The sequence below is a fragment of the Aspergillus luchuensis genome, chromosome 3 (genome assembly GCF_016861625.1).
Source record: "Aspergillus luchuensis IFO 4308 DNA, chromosome 3, nearly complete sequence".
NCBI classification, from domain to species: Eukaryota; Fungi; Ascomycota; class Eurotiomycetes; order Eurotiales; family Aspergillaceae; genus Aspergillus; species Aspergillus luchuensis.
In genome coordinates this window covers 3,664,509-3,682,602 of record NC_054851.1, presented here as the reverse complement: position 1 = coordinate 3,682,602, position 18,094 = coordinate 3,664,509, and the positions used below count along the sequence as shown (strand labels likewise).

The following is an 18,094-nucleotide window of genomic DNA, read 5'->3' as shown; positions in this document are numbered from 1 at the left end:
TTCTGAGCGTTGGACGCATGGTACTTACTGCGACATTTCTTGTGATGCTTCTTTTCTTTGGCGGCTGCCGTGTATTTAGTGGTCTGGCTTGGTGTCTCCGGGACTTTGATTCTAGTGAAATTGTAGGCGCTGGGATGCATCCGGTATGCAAGGCGTTCATGATTTGATTGATTGGTGAATACAGAGATTGAGACTGTATCATATTACTTGTTAATGAGTAATTCCCTCAAGTACACGAATGGAGTAGATGGTATCGGTAGTTCAGCAGCTTGTTTTAGCCTTAGGTCTTGTATTGTCATTCAAAAGGAAGGTTGTGATAACACTGCGTGCGTTCGAGGCACTTGGGGAGCAATACATAAGATACAGGCTGAGGCCATGCCAGTCCAAAGGCATCGCTGTTACTGACACATTGCATGTCTAGTGGGGTGGGGATACTATGCTAGAAGCAGCCTATCTGACAGATGAATCAGGTGATCCAGTGGACTACACCTTCCTCTATTCGTCCTCTCGTCTCCTCCATAAATCTCAGAGACTTGCAAATCTTCACCTTCTTCAATATCTGCCACTTACGATGACCAGCAAGTCATCAAAATAGCATCAAGCACCTTTGGAGATCTTTCAGCTCATCCACGATGCTTACGTTCGAGTCGATGATCCATTCAGCACTAAGCACGCAAGTGCCACACCATGCGATATGATTAGTTCGATCAACCACCCAGGCGCCTAAAAGGTGGGGGTTCATGCATTGAGGCAGATCCCTGTCTTTCAGCTCTGCCAACTCAGCAGAGGGGGAATCTTATTGAAATGGAGATAAACTCCACCCCAGCCTCCTCACAACAGACTACAGGCTTGTTCTGTCTGCCTCAACTTGTTGCATCTTCACACTTGAGAGAGACTTTTCCTTCAGTACCAGGTCTTCTTTCTGCGTGGGATACCTCATCAATGGGGTCATCATGGACGGGACTGGGGATGTGAGCCAGCCTGTTGTGAATGAAAAGACTGGAACGTGTTCCTTGTGTTCGTGTCTTGAACGTTTTCAGTATTGGGAGTCCGATGAGAATTATTTAACAAGGTATTCACATCCAAATGTTTTGTTAAAGGCTCAACATTCTATTTTCCATGAGCGGTGCCCAGGTTGTGATGATAGTCCCAATGATATGCTCTGCAGTTTTTGCAGGCATCTTAGGCCGCGGCATTTGAATCATTACATCAATCAAAGCAGAATAGATCTTGACCTGAACTTTGGGACGTTTCGAGGCATACAGCAGCGGTCTGGCAATTGTGTATTTTGCAGCATGGTTATCCAAGAAGGGTACTTGAAGGGTTGCAACGAGCATTCGATTTTGATTATGCGAATTGATTCTGCACATCCATACAAGGATATACACTTGGAGTTCGGCTTTCGCCAAAAAGGTTTGTATCATACTTAGTCATTAGTTCAAGCATAAGCTAATCATAATTGTAAGGTTTTACATGGGTTGGAGCTAAGCGCATTGGTGGTATTTTTGACATCACCAAACAGACAATATGGCAGCAGCCGATGGTAGACTGGAGCTCAGTCCGCATCTGGCTAGAAACTTGCGACAGAGAGCATGGGGGCTCATGCCACAATGGACCCCTAAACTCACCGCCACACGAATTCCGACTTATTGACACGGAAAGAGGATGCGTAGTAATGGCTCCTCCTTCCTGCAGATATGCTACCCTGAGCTACGTGTGGGGTAGCACTACTGATGAATATGCATTGGCAACAAAAAGCACCATCAAGATGCTGGAGGAAGAGGGTTACCTGTTCAGAAACCCTATACCGGCGACCATTAAGGATAGCATCCGTGCATGCATTGAATTGAAGATACGGTACCTCTGGGTCGACAGACTGTGCATTGTGCAAGATGACACTACTGTGAAAGTCTCACAGATCAATGCCATGGGCGACATATATAGCCATTCTTATCTCACCTTAGTGGATTCAGAAGGCGTCACCATGGATCATGGTCTCCCCGGGGTTTCGCAAGCAAGAGCAAGCCAGAATATTTATAAGGTATGCGGAATGAGCTTGAGAGCCATAGAAGATAGTTTCTCTGACCTTCTCGAGAAATCAAAATGGAGATCCCGAGGCTGGACGTTCCAGGAGGCAATGCTATCGACAAGGATGTTGTTCTTTACAGATGCAGGTGTATTGTTCGAGTGCTCCCAAACTTCTCAGGAAGATAGATTTGCACTATTGAAGTCAAAGACTTTACGCTTCACACCGGCCACAGCATACAAGGATCTTGTGCACGAAATTTCATTTAGATCTTTTACTATCAATTCTGATGTCCTCAGGGCCTTTTCTGGCATTATGCATTGGAAATATGGGACGGAGCATTACTTTGGCCTACCGTACTGTGAATTTGTGAGCGGTATGCTCTGGCTTCCCTATGGATCATCTGCTCACGAAACACCTGTGGCCAGGCGTACAGGAACAGGGAATATTTTCCCCACCTGGTCGTGGTCTTCTGTAATGGGGTGCATTGACATTTATTCTTGGGAAGACACCCATACATCATTACTGGGTGTGTGGGGTATCCCATCTTCCAGGACTAACGAAACGGTGCACATCATTTGGCCTCATAATCAACAACTGTCACGGGACGAGGAGGACGGCTGGGTTCGAGAACTTGGTATCGCATTGGCGTGGAAGGAAGGTTGCTTTCCAAGGCCATTACCGTCGATGCTGAATGTCAGCACCACCTGGAAAGAGTATCGGGCCCTTCTCAGATCCGGATGGGCATCATTCGATAAGCTTAACGAGGAGGCGCTTGGGTTAGCATATTTGCAGGGGAAGGAGGATATCGAAACGATTTTCTCCTCGTCTTACATGGAACGTGCAAATCAGCCAGGGGCATTGCTGGGGCATACCCAGTCACTTGAAGCTCGAATGATCCAGGTGGGAGACAAAGAACCCAGTTCCTTTAATGGAGCACTGTATCTTCAGGTAAATTTGCACAGCATGCGTGATGACAGGGTAGACCTGTGGATACACTCTCACCCTGCCCATCGGAAATTTCTGGACCATGATTACAGCACGGATCATGATACTAAATTGAACGTGCTTGCTCTTTCAATGAGTCATCGGTACTACTTCCATCGCGAAGATGAAAGTCGAGACAAACAGGGTCTATGGTATGATTCCGAGGGAAGCGTACTCGGCACCTCCGGTGGCATAGATTTCATTTTTCTGGTCGATGTATTGATTGTCGAAACTCGAGATGGACTCAGTCGACGAGTGACTACAGGCATGGTCGAGCTTCATGACTGGATTTCTGCGTCGCCTGAATTTCGGAACTTCATACTGGTTTGAAATGTTTGGAGAGGTATATTTTCATCAGGAGATAAGTACGCACTGAGCTGCTGTCTGAGTCCATATAATGGAATAGATTGCTGGGTTTTATAGATTATATTGATTACTATTCTTCTTTGCGTGCATAATGACAATCGATGAATTGACAACCAAGGATGATATCTATTAGCTTCCCCTCTACAATTCCCATGCTGTCACTAAGGTACTATGTCCTATAACCGTGGAGGTATTACCTAAGTAAGTGTCTAAAAAGCCTATATTTTCCCACCTAAGCCTTAACAAGAACAATTATTCCTCTTCTCTGTATACATTCAACAGCTGACTCATAACGAGCGGGAAATGAGTCTATCAGCTCATGTTATACAGCGCTTATTGAACAATCAGTCTTCATTCAACAATCAAAAGGACACAGACAAGAGAACTCAAACACATGTATGCGTAATGGGAATATCCCAATCTTCCGTTTCACAACTCTTCAAGCACACATGCATCCCGAGTGCACAACAGTCATGGAAATCATATTATTATCATTATCATTATAACTAACCTTGAATATAGCGCATCTATAGGTATCCTTGCTAAGTCACTACTAACAGCCAAAAAGATTCATTAAGACAGTCTTCTAGTACTTGCTAATATTGTTTACTCTCTATAACTGCAGATAACATATCTTTATATAGATTTCATATAAGAATCATAAGATCATCTCATTATCACATCCCGAATTATTAATCTTTGCTGAGTAACTCCAGTTTATCAGCCTTTATGTATAGATATAAGAAGTATCATAGTAAGAACCACCACACACCACATCATCCATACCTACCACTCCACTACCTGTGTAAAAGTAACCAAGTACCAACAACCCACTCACCAGCCCACACAAACAACTGAGAAACCAAACCTTAAACCAAACTCGAACCCAAAACCACCGACGTAAGAACCTACTCCCAACATCCATCCACCTCATCTCCACATTAATGACCACCAACCGTTCACACATAAAAGTCGGTGAACCAAGCCCAGCCCAACCCAAACCAACTCACCCCCAAACCCAAAGAGGTAAAGTAAAGTGTACCATAAGCACAAGAAAACAAGAACAGGAACCAAGTGGACACACACACACACACACACTCTCTCTCTCTCTCCCCCTCTGAATCAATGATTATCATTCATGGAGAAATGAGGGGTAATTACTAACCCTAACCTAACCATTTACCAACTACTTACTCCGTACACTAATACTTTACTCCGTGTTGGGCCAGTGAGATTAGTATCAACCAACCAAGCTTGATAATTTATTTGATTGGTGGGGAAGAAATGACTCACTCACTCCCTCACCATACTACTTAGTTACTTTTTTTCGAACTGTGGGATGTGGGATTTCGTGCCGGTTGCCGGTTACCGGTTATCGCTTTACTTTCCCTAATTAGCAGAGCTCATTTTATGGGCTATTTTACCGAAGCTGAGGTTATTTGTTAATATTTCATTTAGGTATTTTTAGCTATATAAATATATACTCAATCCAAATATGTGAAAAAGAAAGTCAACGCCGTCCCATGGATCGATTCCCACCCACGGCAAATATTAAACCTAGTAAAGATAATCAAAAGTGGGTATCGTAACGGGTATCTCCGCTAAGGCAACCAAACCACAACCAAACCAAACCACAACAACAACTACTACTACTATTGCACACACAATGTTAGTAGTCAGACGGGTTGTCAGTACTGTACAAAAATAAAAGAAGCAATCATCAATCATCAAACCATAATCATCATCATCAAGATCATCATCGTCATAGCAGCTTAGAAACTACTCCTACTATCCTGCCTTCCGAACGGCTTGGTAAAGTCCAACGGACTTAATTCCCGCTCCGTGGCGGAGTTATTTGTCTGCGTCTCCCCACTCCACGATTGCGAGCCATTTGAGTGTCCCGTGGGCGGGAGATCCAGACTATGGCCATGATCTCGGTCTAAACTTCGATCTCGACCAATCCCACTTTTCAGGATATTGTCCGTCCCCGCACCACCGCTCTCGGAGTGCTCGAACATGGCGATGGAGAGTTCCTCCGAGTCCATGCGGGGCGGGGGCCGTCGACGGGGTGCGGCGCCGGCCGCGGCGTGGTTGAGATCTGAGGGGACGCGCGTGGCATCGACGAAGTCGGGCAAGTCACTGTTATTGTTGAAATTGCCGTTAATGATGTCGCCGTTGCGGCACGGGATCTGCGGCGGGATAGTGACAGGCGAGGCGGCAGCATACAGCGGTGAATCCGGCTTCCAGGTAAGGTTGTGAGCGCTGCGGACAAGAAGGACGAGTTTACCGAGGACGGCGAATTCGAGTTTGAGTTTGACGCTGTAGATGACGGGTTTGATCATGGTTTCGAGGATGTAGAGGTCGCGGTATTCGATGACGAGAAGTCCCAAATCCAGAGCGATGATGATCAGGTTGATGGCGACGAGCTGGTACATAATTTTGCGTTTGCCGCGGTCGGGATCGAGGCGGAGCATGCGGATGGTTTCCCAGATGTAGAGGACGGAGAGGATGAATTCTTGCAGACAGAAGCCGGTCATTTGGATCTTTTCCATGATGTTGTAGCCGGAGATGAAGATGGCTGGGTGGGAGGAGAGGTTGGAGCAGTAGGTGAGCACGGAGGTGGGGATGTGTAGGAGGAAGGCGTCCACGATGATCATGGTGAGGACGTGGCGGAGGACTTTGGGGTTGGGGAGGACGAGATGCAGGCGCGAGTAGAGCACCACGGATTGGCCGGTCACCATGGCGTACCAGCCGATGGTGATGAGGGTGATGGAGAGGGCGGTAGCGGACGTGAGAGCGAAGTATTTGAGCAGAAAGCCGGCCGAGTAGGGAATCAGACCGAGAGCGGAGATCAGAAGAGACCAGAAGTAGGGACCGCGAAACTGGGAAAAGGTCACAAAGACGAGAATAACCAGTTCGATGGCGTTATACCAGGATAGAGCGGCCATGGTAGCGATGACGATGCGCAGGGCCAGGCTGTTGCCTGAGTAGGGCCCAACCACGCCATTGCCGGGGGAGGCGGTAGGGCCGGTGATCATGATGCCATTGCAGAGAGACGATATACGATGGGAAGGAAGAAAAAGGAATTAGAGAAGAGAGGAAGAGGAAGCAGAAGTAAAGAAAGAGGAAGAAGAGGAGAGAGGAAGCGAGACTAAGCGAGTAAGAGCAAGGCTAGACGAGAGAGCGACTAACAAGAGCAAGAGGCAGAGAGAGACAGACAGAAGCAGAGGCCGATGCAGGATCCGGGGCAGGCGGGCAATTACCCGACATGTAATGAATCAAGAATCATGACAGGTCGTCGGGCTCAGATCCTTGCCGTCTGGGGACACTGAAAGGCAGTCAGTGCCCGGCTGACGGGCGGGGGCCGGCGTGACGCGGTGCATTGTTATTTGCAGTTGCCCTTCGCCTGGTTTATTGGGCGGGGAGTGTGTCCTCTCTGTTGTCATTATTATTGTTCACCTGAGCATTTAACCTGTTAGTTTGGTAAATGTTGTGTTAAACTCTGAGATACTTCGTCCTGAGGTGGATACTAGATAGGGTTATGTTGGCATACCTGCTATGCTATACTCCCCTTCCATATGAGATCATATAGGAGAAGAATAAAGGAGAAAAAAACAGTCCTTGCATCCCCACGTGCATCATCCCCCCATTATTTTTATTTTAATCATTCATCATGTTATTTTTATCCCTCAACTCCTTGTCTGAAGAGATAATAATAACTCCAGGGGGCAGTAACAGCAGCAGCAGCAGCAGCCACTGCCACACACAAGGCTGAACTCATTACTTGCTTGCTGACTTGAGTTTCAGTCTAGTCGGCATTGGATTCCGATCATCTCATTCCGTCCATCATCCATCATCACAAATCACTCATAATAATAAATTAACTCCAAAAATAAAGCATGCAAAAAATAACTCCACCCCCAAACTCCATCCCAATATAATTCTATCCCTCTATTCCATCATCACCATCATCATCATAAGCAACTAACCATCACCCCCTGCCATCCCCATTATTATTCCCATTCCCATCACCACCAAATGAAGCAACCACTCTATCCACCTCCCCCCTAACCTCCGGCATCGCCCCCCTCATCTCCCTCGCCAACACATCCCGAAAACTCCCAAACGCCTCTTTCTTCCCCTTCAGATCCTGATTCCCGCGCTGGATCAACTCGACAAATTCTCTCGTGTAGATATCCGGATTCCTTGCTGCATCTACGTAATCGATGATCTCCGGGGGAAGTTGGATGCTGTGGATGGGAGGGTCGTTGCTGTTTCCGGGTGATTGGGATTGTGCGTCGGGGTGATTATCGGAGGTGTGTGTGCTGAGTGTGGAGAGCGCGAGAGTGAGGTTTTTTCTAATACATAACACGTAATCCGGTTAGTAGAGTTCTATAAACATCAGGCAAGGAAGATGGCAGGGATAGCAAGGAAGGGTACATTTTGCGAACGAGCTCTTGTTGGGTTTCGGGACCGAGGTAGCCGTGGACAGCGGATTGGATTTCGAACAGGTGTTGGATTACGTCTTTCAGGTCGGCTGAGGCAGATTTTAGTTTTAGTTGGATTATAAAAACAGGGTATACGTACTGTCGACCGTGCTGAGGGGAATGGGAGCCATGATGTGCTGCTCTGAAACGTGAAGCTTGGAGCTGAAGGGGATTCTTGTTGGATGATGACGAGAGCTGAGAAGAGTCGAGTCCGGGGTAGACTAACCGTTTTGGGTAATACGATGGATGCTTACATTCAGTTCCAACTACGGATCCGCCGCTTTATGATTATGACATACACTCGTTGCTACATTCTACTCGGCTTTGGATGGTCGTGTCCCTGACTCTGAGAAATGTAGCTGTTACTAGCGATAATTGAGTCTAAGCCGATTTGGCTGATTTTGTGCGTCTTGAGAGAACATGTAGAACCCTACGCAACAATCACAATCAATGTTAAGACACGATACACTTCTCTAATCCAACCTTCTATTATCCTTGTACTGATTCAATATGGCAGAAGTCGGTTCATTGTGATTACGATGCTCCTCTACAATAAAATGTATACGACGAAAAGATTTCACTCACTCGACAGTATCACTAAGGACTTGGAAAATGAAAATTAATCAGTGAGCAAAATACCCAAAGGGATCACCACAGTCAAGTTATACAGCATTTCTCAATGATATTCCTATTGAGAACTGAGACTGAAACTGTAAATCACATGCAGTTTATGCAATATACATAAACATTCTACCGTAAACTGCCGGATACTGCAGTATCGCCCAATCCCTTATTCCAAGTAAGTAAGACCCCTGAATTACATTATGCTTGTTGTCCACCAACGGACTTTTACTAGAATGTCCGAATTATAATGTATTGATCCTTTGTGAGCATGTCACGGATGATTAGGTGAATAGGGTTCTTGAAACGCCTTGGTTTAGGTTTTCCTTATACTGTTATGCAAATGCAAAGGCCTCTATTGTAACCATTCTATATGTTCTCTTAGTAGTTCTTATAAGCAGTCCATGAGCAATCATCAGCACACGCACCGACGCGCTCATCCCACAATCCCAGCTGATCCCAGAGCGAAAAGCGGCTAACTTAGACCTATTTTGAAAGGAAAACCGTCGGCTGTTCAGTAATGTATACTCATAGAAACTATGATTCAATGCAATGCTCGCTCGCTGATACAAGTCTACCTATGTATACCAGATTACGCTCTATCTATATTCAACCCTCACATCTGACTCGGCTATATCTCGCGCGTCCGCAGCGGCACCCGCGCCATTTCGATCTCCGTCTCCATCTCTAACCCCGATAAGCTTGGAAATCGCCGACTAAAGTTGGCTTCCCAGTCATCGCCTGCCGTCGTGGCCGAGCTCACCGTCGGACTAGCCGGCTGGCTCTCCGTCCGCGTCTCAATACCCCCCACCCGGAGCCCCTTGGGCTTGGGTGGCAGGGCCGGTCGCGACGACCCGGTGCGCTGAGAGGCCGCATATCCCGTCGATGCCGTCTCCTGTCGGGGCAGTCCGCGCGATTCGTATCGCTCCTGCATCGATGACGTTGTTGTGCCGCTGACCCGGGATCCCCGCGTGTCCGGACGCGCCTCCGTGGGCTTTGCCTGCAAAGCGGCGCTTGACTCGTCCGTGTATCGCCCGTAGCCTGTCGCCGTCTTGGGCGGAACCGGTGGCCGGTTCGACTCGCTCAGCAGCGACTGCACCTTGCTCTGGATCGCCTGCGACCGGGGCCCGTCGCCGCCCTTGAAGCCGCCCGCTCCACCCTCCGCCACCCGCCGACGGTACTCCTCCGCCGCCTTGGCTACACGCTTCTCCTCCTGGGAGAGCCGCCGCCGCTCCAGCTCCCGCCGCATCTCCGGCGAAATGTCCTCACTGTCCATCTCGATCAGGTCGCTGGCAGGCTCTGCCGTCACCTCCGCTGAAGGCAGCACGGGTTTGGGGAACTCTTCCGCCACAGGAGACTGCGCCTTGCTTTCTTGGTTACTATGTTCGAACCGCCGGAACGCATCGCCAAATCGCCCCGCAAACAGCGTCTTTGTGCCCGACAGAGACAGCGTCGACAAGCTCGATCGTTTTGTGTGCTTGGACGTGCCGCTGTACCGCTTCTCGCGCTTCCGGCTGCTCTCCTCTTCGCGTGCGCGCAGATAGTCCACGTCCGACGAGATGTTGCGGTCGTACGGCTGGTCCGTTTCGGTGCGCGCGTGTTGCAGCGGTGCGCCGCCTTCATACGGGCTGCGGGGCAGGTCAAGGGAGGAGCGCGCGCTCTCTGACCCGCGAGGCAACTCGAAACGTGCGCTAGCGTGGACAGAAACAGGCCGGGAGCGGCTGTTGGCTGACCGAGATCGAGCAGGCTCCTCCACATCCAGATTGGTAGGTCGGAGTCCGTCAAGCGACGGCCGTGGTGAAGCAGACAGATCGGAGATGCGGTCGTTCGAGACTCGCGGGTTGGGGAAGGACGAAGAGGTGGGTGACGGAGCTTTGCTTTGCCGGGCTGCTTTCTTGTCCGCCTCTGTCGGCCACGGTTGGCTGGATGGCCGACGCTGATGGTCGCTGGACGGGAACTTGAAGATGGGCCGGCTGGATGGCTTGGAGTTCGGCACGCCAGGCGTCGCCGGCGGAGAGGTCATAGTACCAGTCGAGACCATGGCGGGTTTCTGCGGCACAGGCTGGTACAAGGGAACCTGAGGCCGGGCCTCCTCGCGGTAGGTCTCGATCACCTCGGACGACTTGGTCTTGATCGGAGCCGGCTGGGGACGACGTTGAATGGTCGGCTCCGAAGTTGTCTTGGGAAGAGGGTCATTTTCTGCCGCGGGGTGTTTGGCAAACGCATCATCTGCCAGAGCATTGGTAAGTCGTTGAGCCAAATCGTCATCTTCCGTTTTCTCGGACACGGTGGGTTCAAAATCGAATTTGCCCCCTTTTTCGTGCAGGATCTGGAACTGATCCAGCGACGGGAACCGGTTCGAGAACTCATCCGCGGACTCTCGCTGTCGGTTTCCAGCATCCAAGACGGAAAATGGATCGCCACCTCCGCGAAATGGCGACGGACTCGGCTTGGCCGAGTTGTGCTGCGACGGGGTTGGTCTGGTCGGGCGGCCTCGTCGCATGGGGGCAATCTCGGGGATGATCTGCGTTTCTTGCATTGGGGGAGAAAAGACGGCGCCCACTTGCGGCGTTTCTGTGGGGGATGGCGGCAGCTCCTGGTAACGGCGGGCTTCCGACGTCGAGCGATTGGCGTAAATCTATCTGTGTGAGCCTTCGCATTGCGTCTGCAGGTATCTGACTTACGTCTCGGATCGGCACGTCTTTGCCTTGCATGTGGCAGATCTCGCGCACCACTTCAAAAATATTCGGACGCTTTTGCGGGTGTTCTTTCAACATCCAGGCTGGTGAAGTCAGTATCACGCCTTCCTTTCGCGCAGAGGGTCTTACCAATCAGCATCTTCAAGCGGTCGGAGAAGGGTGGGTAGCTTGGGAATTTGTAGCTTGCATTCAAAATGGCCATCTGCCCCACCTCCTCAAACGGAGTCGTGTAGTAGCACAATTTATATAGGAGGACTCCCAACGCCCAGATGTCGCTCTTCTCATCAATCGGCTGCTTCCGATAGACGTCGATCATCTCCGGACTGCGGTACTGCAGCGTCGTATGGCGCTGCACGTCATCCTCAATCAGCCGGCCTTCCGCCGCCGAAGTGGCCGCGGGGCGCGGCGGCGCAGTAGACCCAAAGTCGCACAGCTTGTAAATCGTGGAGCCTCCGTGACGGGAGATCAGCACATTCTCGACTTTGAGATCCCGGTGCAACAGCGGAGGCTTGAGGTAGTGCATGCATGCGACACCCTCGGCCACGTCCGAGAAGATCTTGATAATCTCCGGCTCGGTCAACCGGTTCTGCAAGCGCGTGTTCATGAAGTCGATCAGTCCGCCGCCGGCGCAGAACTCCATGAGGAGGAAGACCTCGTATCCGCCGCCCTGCAGTTGTGACGCATGGGAGTCAATGTAGGTGACGATATGGCGGTGTCCCTTGAGCTTCTTCATCGTTTCGACCTCCGTGCGCATGTTGGCCAGGGCCGCCTTGTCGGGGACGGCCACGCGCTTCAGCACTGCACGATCGGAGCCATCGACGGGTTGAGGCAGGCGCACGACGTAGACATGGGCGAAACCGCCCTCGGAGAGGTATTTCTCGACCACGACCCGATGGCTGCCCACTTGGACCTTGGTTCCGGGCAGAAAGGTGCCGGCGGGGGCATTAATGGCGGCCATGGGGTTGTAGACGGGGATCGGGAGATGCGGAGCCGCCTGGGACTGGTAGGACATGGTGATGGGACGGGCCCTCGAGGGGCACGAGAGCGAAAGTCAACAAGGACAGGCTATAGCGGCATCAAAGGGAAACGCTGATTGCGCGAGAGAGTAAGAAATAGAGGCCGGGTGAGGCTGAAGCCGGGGCAGGACCGAGAGAGGACAGTTGGCGGCGGGGAAGGGGGCGGTACCTGACAGGGCCAGGGGCAAGAAATTACGCCAACAGGGGGGGTGGAGAGGAGAGGAGAGGAGAGGAGAGGAAGCGGACGAAGGAAAAAGAAAAGGGAATTTCTGGGAAACAGGTCGAGGGGATGGGAAACAGCAGCCAGCAGAGCCGGATGGAGATCAGACTGACCAGCAGCAGGACTGGAGACTGGAGACTGAATGGATTGGATGGCGTCGGCCGGCTTCCGTTAAGCGTGGAGTCACCGCCTGGCAGTAAGTTTGGTGCAGCAAAAGGCTGAAACAAGGCGGATCTCGGATCTCAGGCTGACAGAAGTGGTTTTACTATATACTGGGGGAGAGGGAGAGAGAGAGACAGAAGTTTTGAGGCAAAAGTATCTCCCCTCTTCTCTCTCCTTTCCATCTCCGCAACTGACTTAACGCATCCCGTGATCGCTTGGTGCCTGGAGATCACGGACGGACATCATCGTGATCATCCCGGCTGCAGGCGGTCAGAATCCGGCCATAGCAGTGATGGCAGCGGTCAGTTTAGCTTTACTATCTACTGCGACTGGACGGAGATTTAGGATTAGTGTTATGATGTGACTGGAAGTCATCCGTGAGGCCATCCGACTCGTCTGTTGCCTGAGGCAGCAAAGAGAGGAGATTTACACGTGATAGTCATTAGTCATGAGTTGAACCAACCAGCGAATGCGGAGACATCGACCAATCAGACGACTGCCGGTTCCCCACGCGATGCTCCAAAACAGCGAAACCAAAACAAACACAAACACTCGATATCTGGTGATCCTGCAAAGATATACCTAGCCATATCTGATCTTTATTGTTGCAATCAGCGGATACCACCAGACACCAATGGTAGTCTACCCAGTAGATAACTCTAAGCCCATCCGGCCAGGGTTCTAATTAAGGTTGTGAGATCCCAGCCGGGTTTGCGGCGGATGCTTGTGCTCTATAGACTTCCGCTGGAATGTGGACGTGCCACTGCATTCATCACAACATCGTATAGCAGGATGCACCGGTGCTCATTGGTAGTGCAGTTAGAATTCCAATCGCTCTCCAGAATGTAGTGGACAGCTGAAGCCGATCCCATCGGTATTTCCATTTGACAAGGGATCACATCAGAGACAATCAATCGGTGGTGCTCAGCAACTGAAACCCAGCCATTGATCATCGTTTGTCCCGATTTATTGTCAACTATTCCATCTCCTTCCACTGCCACATCAGCTACGTTACACACACAGCAGATATCCCACCGCTCAACGGGGGAGCTATATTGTATATACATAGTACATCTATCTCATTACGCTGGTCGCCAGGGATCCGTTAGCGTTGCTGCGAGGATCACACAAACGGAGTCGATCCTGATTAGGCGCTCCTCTTGCCGCCAGCCGATCTCTCATCCCACGTCGCCTTTCTTCTTCGTTCTCTTTCTCCTCCCTCGCTATCTTCGTGTCACCTACTATTATTGTTTCACCAGGTATGTGTTCTCACTGACGTTTGCTGTGCTATCTGACCTCCTATCTCGATCTAGACGCGCTGATTCCAGCGCCTGCCGTTGTTTGATCATGTCGCCTCGATCGCAAGTGCGCCTCCACTAGTCATCAACAAGCGATATATATTATATAAACATCAAGCTTAATCATTCTTAACGACCGCCTACCATGGACGACGGTCCTCCTCCACCCCCTCCCCCTCACGGCGAGAAACCACAAACCACCCAGGGCGAATATCGCAAGACTTCCGACCTCCCTCCGGGGAATTATGACATCTTTATCATCCCCCCTCACTCCGCCGGCTCCGGATTCCTCTACCTTCCCTCCCTCCAGCCACAACGTAACAGCTTCATCGCAGGATCCGCCTGCACACTCTTTGCCGTCCTGCTTTGGTCCCTCATATCACCCCTTCTGAAAGCATGGTGCGCTGCCACTGTCGCCAGCGGCAATGGCCTCGCCATCGCCGTGCTGGCTATCGGAGTTGGGGTCGCCGGGTGGGCCGTGGGCTCCTCACAATCCGATTCTGGGGGAGGCCGACGACGGCCCAATTTTGGATTTAATACCGGCGGGGGTCCAGGCGCGGGTGGACCCTCCGGCAATGGCGCCGGAGGTGAGTATGCGCGGGGACAGCAGCATGGGGCCCAAAATCAGGGCCCGAATGGTCATCCTGGTGGACAGGGGCAAGGACAGCAGCAATATGGGGGCAACTTCAATTCGGGTCCGCCTCCGGGTACAGGCCAGTATGGTGGGAACCATCAATACCAGAATACCGGTGGGCCCGGAAGTGGACCATCCCCGCAACCGCCACCGCAGGCAGGCGGATCAAATAAGACAGGTTCGTCTGCCACCGGCTCTGAAAGCAAACCTCAAAGTGGAGCTGATTGGGAGAAGGCCCGTGAAGAAACCCGGCGCAAGGAGGAGCTGCGCCGCAAGATGGAGGAGTTTAAGCGGAAGCGGGAGGCCGAGCAGCGCGAGAAGCAGCAGAAGCGCGAGCGCGAGGCCATGGAGCGAGAGCTGCGTGAGCGCAGGGAGCAGCTCGAGAAGGAGATGGCTGCCGCCAAGGAGGCGGCCGCCCGCGAGGCCCGAGAACGGGCGGAGCGCGAAGCAGCTGAGGCCAAAGCCAAAGCGGAGCGAGAGGCCGCAGAAGCTCGAGCCAAGGCGGAACGAGAAGCAGCGGAAGCGCGTGCCAAGGCGGAGCGTGAGGCCGCGGAGGCCAAGGCTAAAGCGGAGAAAGAGGCTCGAGAGGCCCGCGAGCGAGAAGCACGTCGGGCAAAGGAAGCCCGAGAACGAGAGGCGCGACGCGCCGCCGAAGCCAAGGCCCGTGCAGAGCGCGAGGCCGCGGAGGCCAAGGCTAAAGCAGAGCGCGAGGCTGCTGAGGCCAAGGCCAAGGCAGAGAAAGAGGAGGAAGAGCGTAAAGCTGCAGCTAAGAAGGAAGCGGATGCCAAGTTCGCGGCACTCAAAGAGGCTGCCGCGAAGAAGTATGCTGAGAAGAAAGCCAAAGATGCGCAGGAGGCAGCGGCCAAAGAGGCTGCCAGCCAAAAGGCATCTAGCACATCCACTCCCCGCACACCATCACCCAAGAAACCTGCTTATCCCCGCACCGACACTGACAGCTCATACTCCAACTTTCGGCCGACTGATCGTCCTCGCCGGCCGTACGGCGGTGCCACCTCGGGGTCATCAGTGTACTCGGACTCCTCATACGCGCCATCACAGACAACAGCACGCACAACCCCACCACCATCGAATCGCGGAGCCTATGAGACCAAAGACCCTGATAAGATCGTTATCAAGGGTGTATTCGAGTTCAACAACAACTTTGTGCGGAGCCCTGTGGCGCAGCTCGTTTCAGGCCAAGGCATGGTCAGCGACGGGCTGGTGCTAAGGATCACGACAGAGGGACTCTTTATCGACGACGATGTGCGCGGCGTCGGCCAGCGCGAATGGGACGTCAAGGCGTGGACGATGAACCTCGTCGAGGTATGGTGTCCGAAATTCGGGGTGCAGCGTCAACCCCCGAAGCCACCGCCGGGGCCATTCAATCGGCGGGGCAACGAACCGACCCCAGAGGAATCGGAAGCGTTCCTGGGCAACCTGCTGAAGATGTGCAAGAACACGTGCCGACTATCGACCGGGGGAGGAGAGGATCAGCGCTCGCTGCATGTGTTGCGGGCGTCGGTGCGCGACCACGAGGGCAAACGGTATGTGTTTGTGTTGCAGGAGACGGAGGGGTGGAAGGTGGCGATTGGGCTGCAGCGGTTGCGACGGGGGACGTTGTCGCGGGCATTGGGGGTGATGGGGTTGGGAGTGAATGAGAGTCGGATGATATTATCAGGATTAGGATATGAGTGATGACCCTTGTATATACCAGTACACATAATGAGCTTTCACCAGTACAGCAGTATGCCAGTATACCAGTGTAATATAGTAACGTTAGCCCTAAGCCAGATTCCATCCACACCATGTATACCCATACCAAGTATACACAACATTGACAAATAAATCAACCCAGAAAAACAAAATAGAATCCATCATCACCAACCCCACAATCAATAATCAAGGCATGGATGGAAATCAGGGTCATGACGTCGGAACCAAACAATACTCTCCCCGCTGACCCAACTGACATCAACCCGACAAAACCATCGCAACACCACCACCATTCCCATATCATAATAATTTACTACAGCAACTACAAACAACAGAACAGAACAGAACAGAACAGAACAATGGAATGATACCAGGGAAAGACAGAGAATGTCCCTCTGGACAATCAGCCTCATCACACAGATCCTGTGTCTGGCGCTGGTAACGGGGTTTGTCGCGCTACGGGGGGTTGTAGCATGGAGGTTTAAGAAGGGGGTGGATGTTGAGGATGGTATACCTCCTACCCTCTATATAGACGAATGTGTTGGCTAATGGATTATAGGCTTTTGTTTTGTATCGTTGGTATATACACCATCCTACACTACCCTACCCATATCCATACTGAGTATAGAGAAGAGACTGATATAGTGAATGAAAATGGGATAGATATTCTTCGACGCATACTGCATATTAGTTCTTTTTTGTATGTCCCTATTCCTTCTCCCTACATACTATCTACACCCAATGCATAACATACATACTAACAAAGAAGATAGACATCTTCAACAACGGCACCCAACCCCCCTCAACCCTCACCCCATCACAAACAACCATAGTGTACAAGGTATACCTCTCTTCCTCCCCTTAACGCCACATTACATACAACCTTCCTAACCTCCGAGATGAAAATAATAGTTATTCTATACCCTAACAATAATCTACGTCCCCATGGCCCTCCTCGCAAAACTCACCCTCCTGACCATCCTCGCCCGCCTCTTCATCCTCCGGCGCTCCCAAACCCTAACCGTATACCTCACCATCGCCCTCACAACAATCTACTACATCACCATCCTCTTCATCAAGATCTTCATCTGCAACCCGGTTTCCACATTCTGGACGTCGCCCAACAACCCACACAACCCTAACTGTCTCTCCGAGGGGGCGGTGTTTCTCGCTGATGCGATCATGAGCGTTATCACAGACCTGGCGATCTTACTACTGCCCATCGGGTTGATGTTCCCGTTGCGATTAGGCGTGGTCAAGAAGGTGAAAGTGGGGGCTATGCTGGGGTGTGGCGGGTTGGCTGTGGGATTTAGTATTTATAGGGTTGTGCTGGTGGTGGGCGTGGGCGTGGGTGGGTTGGGGGATAGTCAGGTATACGCTAGAATACTTTTGTCGGGGTAAGCTTTCACTGAGGGTGGTTGATTGGGGGTTGGTTGTGGTTGTGTGCTTGCTAACTGGTTTGGGGGGTAGGAACGCGGAAGGAGGTTTCGGGCTCATTTGTAGCTGTATCCCCGCGCTGCATATCTTAGTCTCGAGGGTGAAGGCGAAGATGAGGAAGGGGTCAAGGTCTTCTGCTATTGCGTCTGGGGATGGGAGTGGGAGTGGAAGTGGTGGGAAAAAGAGGGATAGGGGTGTTTCGAGTAGTGGGGGCACGGCGGCGCCGATTGTTATTACCAGTTCGCCGGAGGATGTGCTTCATGATCCTGGGGGGTTGCTTGCTTCGTGTGATGATGGTGATGATGTATATGATCAGAATGAAGAAGGGGAGGGGAGGGGTGAGAAGAAAGACAGCAGGGATAATAGGGAGGAAGGCTGGGTGTAAATACAGTGTTCACTACTTAAAGATTTACTCAGAAATTACTCTC

The 18,094-nt window shown here is 51.4% G+C and overlaps 6 protein-coding genes across 6 annotated transcripts; 3 read left to right on the top strand and 3 right to left on the bottom strand.

Annotated features, from left to right (window-relative positions):
• Window positions 1-953: 953 nt before the first annotated feature.
• On the top strand, window positions 954-3,343 carry AKAW2_31233A (HET domain-containing protein; the record flags this gene model as incomplete). Its single annotated transcript, XM_041687835.1, has 3 exons — window positions 954-1,413; window positions 1,467-2,041; window positions 2,096-3,343. The coding sequence occupies 3 exons, from the start codon at window positions 954-956 to the stop codon at window positions 3,341-3,343; spliced, it is 2,283 nt and encodes a 760-aa protein (XP_041541680.1).
• Window positions 3,344-5,151: 1,808 nt separating this feature from the next.
• On the bottom strand, window positions 5,152-6,417 carry AKAW2_31232S (uncharacterized protein; the record flags this gene model as incomplete). The annotated part of the gene is made up of 1 exon (XM_041687833.1): window positions 5,152-6,417. The coding sequence occupies one exon, from the start codon at window positions 6,415-6,417 to the stop codon at window positions 5,152-5,154; it is 1,266 nt and encodes a 421-aa protein (XP_041541679.1).
• A 953-nt stretch (window positions 6,418-7,370) lies between these two features.
• Window positions 7,371-7,997, bottom strand: nut2 (mediator complex subunit NUT2; the record flags this gene model as incomplete). The annotated part of the gene is made up of 3 exons (XM_041687832.1): window positions 7,371-7,737; window positions 7,820-7,916; window positions 7,967-7,997. The coding sequence occupies 3 exons, from the start codon at window positions 7,995-7,997 to the stop codon at window positions 7,371-7,373; spliced, it is 495 nt and encodes a 164-aa protein (XP_041541678.1).
• Window positions 7,998-9,118: 1,121 nt separating this feature from the next.
• Window positions 9,119-12,198, bottom strand: AKAW2_31230S (putative serine/threonine protein kinase; the record flags this gene model as incomplete). The annotated part of the gene is made up of 3 exons (XM_041687831.1): window positions 9,119-11,125; window positions 11,172-11,269; window positions 11,316-12,198. The coding sequence occupies 3 exons, from the start codon at window positions 12,196-12,198 to the stop codon at window positions 9,119-9,121; spliced, it is 2,988 nt and encodes a 995-aa protein (XP_041541677.1).
• Window positions 12,199-14,027: 1,829 nt separating this feature from the next.
• AKAW2_31229A (uncharacterized protein) lies at window positions 14,028-16,211 on the top strand (the record flags this gene model as incomplete). Its single annotated transcript, XM_041687830.1, has 1 exon — window positions 14,028-16,211. The coding sequence occupies one exon, from the start codon at window positions 14,028-14,030 to the stop codon at window positions 16,209-16,211; it is 2,184 nt and encodes a 727-aa protein (XP_041541676.1).
• A 963-nt stretch (window positions 16,212-17,174) lies between these two features.
• Window positions 17,175-18,051, top strand: AKAW2_31228A (uncharacterized protein; the record flags this gene model as incomplete). Its single annotated transcript, XM_041687829.1, has 2 exons — window positions 17,175-17,626; window positions 17,700-18,051. The coding sequence occupies 2 exons, from the start codon at window positions 17,175-17,177 to the stop codon at window positions 18,049-18,051; spliced, it is 804 nt and encodes a 267-aa protein (XP_041541675.1).
• Between the last annotated feature and the right edge of the window lie 43 nt (window positions 18,052-18,094).